Source organism: Bacillus rossius, chromosome 15 (assembly GCF_032445375.1).
Source record: "Bacillus rossius redtenbacheri isolate Brsri chromosome 15, Brsri_v3, whole genome shotgun sequence".
In the NCBI taxonomy this organism is placed as follows: Eukaryota; Metazoa; Arthropoda; class Insecta; order Phasmatodea; family Bacillidae; genus Bacillus; species Bacillus rossius.
Genome location: NC_086342.1, coordinates 22415419 through 22418721, shown reverse-complemented (window position 1 = coordinate 22418721; position 3303 = coordinate 22415419). Strand labels below are relative to the sequence as shown.

Genomic DNA, 3303 nt, shown 5'->3' with positions numbered 1-3303 from the left:
AATTTCTCTCAGTATTGTGCTTTAAATATTCAATTCAACGGAAAGGTTAATTGAAAGATTATAGACATAGCCATATTTATGGAATTTATTGATGGAAGAATATAGAAGGCAGGATATGCAGGACAATACCTGGGACTTGATTCCAAGGGAATGCTATCAAACTAAGTTGAATTCATCCTTAAATAATCCGTGAAATTTTTCGTTTTCACGAGAAACTGCGTATTACAAATGATGAAATTCAAAACAAATTCTTTTGTTTATTAATATTAATTTCATTAACCCATATCTTTTTTTACGTTTACGTGTGCTGTGAGAGCCAGCAGAATATCATCATTGTAGCAATCATGCGTCTCTCCGACATCGCGAACTGGACTATCCTGTGCGGCCACCTGGCGCAGCGAACATAGCGCAACTTTCTGTGTGGCCTCGGCTTTACACATCAAAAAAATTGGTTGTCTGTAAAGTCTGTTTACGAACGATAGTTTAACGTGACAACGTCATAGCAAAACATTGATGAAATGATTTCATACTTTTATGAATAAAATTGAATCATTTTTATTGAATTATCACTATTTTGTATGGATACAAAGAAAGAGTGAAATCAAATCTACAATTTAATTGATAACTTTACTTTTATTTGCACTCATTAATTCAAATATGTTTATCGAAGAGATTATTTTAACTTTAACTTTTATACATGTTTGCTATTTAACTTCTTCCAATCTGTGTTATTATGTTAAGGGTAGGACGATGACAGGAAAAGTAGGAAACGAATGGGAGTGTTTCAAGTTTAATGTGCCTCGAAAAAGTCAAATCGATGGTTGTTCCAATCGAGTGGAAGAGAGACAGATGCGGCGCAAGCGGACAATGGGCGTAACGGGACAATGAGAGTAACGGGACACTTTTTCGTGCGTGCAGCTGGCGTTCATCGATTTATTAGACGTTGTCACGTCAAAAAAAAATTCTGTGCACCGGAACGGCGCGTCGGCGAGGAAACGGAACTGTTTCCAGAGCGCCGCGCGATGCTATACGACGGAGCCATGCGGTGACCGTACAAGGCAGGGAGGAGTCCCGCTCCAATGCCAACCGGTGGGGTCTGGAGGGCTCCTAGGCGCGACTAGCGCTCCTGGAGAGGGATGGGCGTGGCCGCCAGGCGATGCAGGCGTGTCGTCGAGTCCGTGAATGGTGTCGGGGGGGGGGGAGGGGGGTTTGCAAGTGCAGCTAGGAATGCTAGGGAGTGGGGGGAGCACACACACACGCGCCGCTGCTCTTACAGGAATATAAAGCCCGCGCGATCTCGTCTAGGCACGGCAGAGCCGAGCGACCAGAACAGTTCAGGAGCACCTCGACAGCCTCAGAGCGAACACACAAGCACAACACGAGAGCAGCCATGAAGGTTCTGGTAAGTAAGATTGTGCAGTACGACTGCCTTACGGCGAAAGTCCTGTAGCACGACTGCATTACGGCGAAAGTCCTACAGCACGAAAACATCCACGATGTCCGAGTAACCATGCCAACCACTGTGGCATCTGCATCTGGAGGTGCCCCGGTTAGATCTCAGTGGAAGTTTAAACTATCTTAGCCCACATCATTCATCCTAGTTTTACTAGTAAGCAGAAGCAAACATACTAATGGTTTAATATTTTTATATGAAAATAAATTATGCTACGATAAGCCACTTAACGACATAAGTAACTTACATTCAGCATCTTTGTTGTTTAGTTTTGTTTTTTTTAATTCTTGAATCTTGTCATTTTGATTATAATCACAGCTAATTATTTTTAGTTGTCGGAAATTGTGAATTATATATATATATATAAATATATAAATATATATATATATATACATACATACTTCAAAAAAAAATTAGCAGGACTTAGCGTTGTATTCAAAACACTGTACTGTGTGGCAGTATAAGCTCAACTTTAGCAATGTTTTGGTTTAGAGCACGTCACAGCATTGCTTTCGCCTGAAGGTTTCTTATTCCTTGAATGAATAATTACTTGATAATGAGATTTACTGATCCTAATATGTAACTCGGAGGCATAAGACTTTTGGGCAAAGTGGACTTTTAACCACAAACTTGACCAACTTTTGTCGTTTTTTATGGAAATTTCAGTAATTTTTTTTTTTTGGGTTAAAAATAGTTGAGTGAAGCGCTATGCGTAAGGGACCGCTAAAAAAATTCGCCGGTTCAATAACATGTGGGATGAACTCCGTAGTTCTACGTACACTCGGTCAAATGCCCACCCGCTCATTGGCCGCCGTCTTGTGAGACGTTCCCAGCGTAGCAGCCTTGTGATTCGATAAATCTTTGGTCTGGGCGTTTCTCATCGTTGGTACGGAGTCATCCAGGTGAGTTGTGAGCCAAACAGCAGAGGCAGCGTCAAGGTATAACGATTTGTATTTTTACCCTATCGGCGACTTGTGCAGATCGTCCTCGCCGCAGTCGTAGCGCTGGCCGCTGCCCGCCCCAGCTGGCTGGGCCTGGGCGGGTGGCCCTACCTGGGCGCGCCCCACGCCTCGGTGGCCATAGCGCCGCCGCTGGCCGCCCCGCTGCCCGTCACCGACACCCCTGAGGTGGCGCAGGCCCGCGCCGAGCACCTGGCCGCCGTGGCCAAGGCTGCGGCCGCCCCCGCTGCACCAGCCGCCCCCGCCGCCGCCCCGCTGGTTGCCCCCGAGCCCGTCACCGACACCCCGGAGGTGGCGCTGGCAAGGGCCCAGCACCTCGCCGCGGTGGCGGGAGCCGCCGTCGCCCCCGGACTGTTGCACCCGGGTCTTCACGGGGGGTTCGCCTACTCCTCCGTGGCTCCCGCCTACCACGGCTACCCCGGCTGGGCCGCCGGCGGCTGGTGGTGAGCTACCCCGCTGGTCAACCACCTCTTCAAGTAACAACACCACTATTACCACTGTGCAGAACCGGAGATGATCGCCTAATAAAAATATATATTTTTTCATACCGCTACATACGTGTCACATTTATTTATCACCTCAGAGTATTTACCTTCAACATAAAAAAAAATTGTGACTTTTTCGCCCTGATGAGCGTCAATGTCCAAAAAAAAAAAAAAAAAACTCGATTGAATTGTTCCGTGGGAGCCACGGCAATGGACACAACTTCCCACGTCAAAATTTTTTTTAAGACGATCAGTTTATAATTCTCTACAAAATGAATGTTCCAAAGAAATAAAATGTTATAAACACTGTAAATTTATAACGAGGCAGCGACTGAAAATAGTTTTTTTTTTTTTTTTCAAAATGTTGTCCAAGTGCCTCTTCAAACAAAATTATATACATATAAAT

At 45.2% G+C, this 3303-nt stretch overlaps 1 protein-coding gene across 1 annotated transcript; it reads left to right on the top strand.

The window, feature by feature from the left end:
- The first annotated feature begins 1291 nt into the window (after positions 1 to 1291).
- Positions 1292 to 2965, top strand: LOC134539242 (cuticle protein 2-like). The gene is made up of 2 exons (XM_063381053.1): positions 1292 to 1402; positions 2434 to 2965. Exons 1-2 carry the CDS (start codon positions 1391 to 1393, stop codon positions 2857 to 2859), a joined length of 438 nt encoding a protein of 145 aa, XP_063237123.1. The 5' UTR covers positions 1292 to 1390; the 3' UTR covers positions 2860 to 2965.
- Positions 2966 to 3303: the final 338 nt, after the last annotated feature.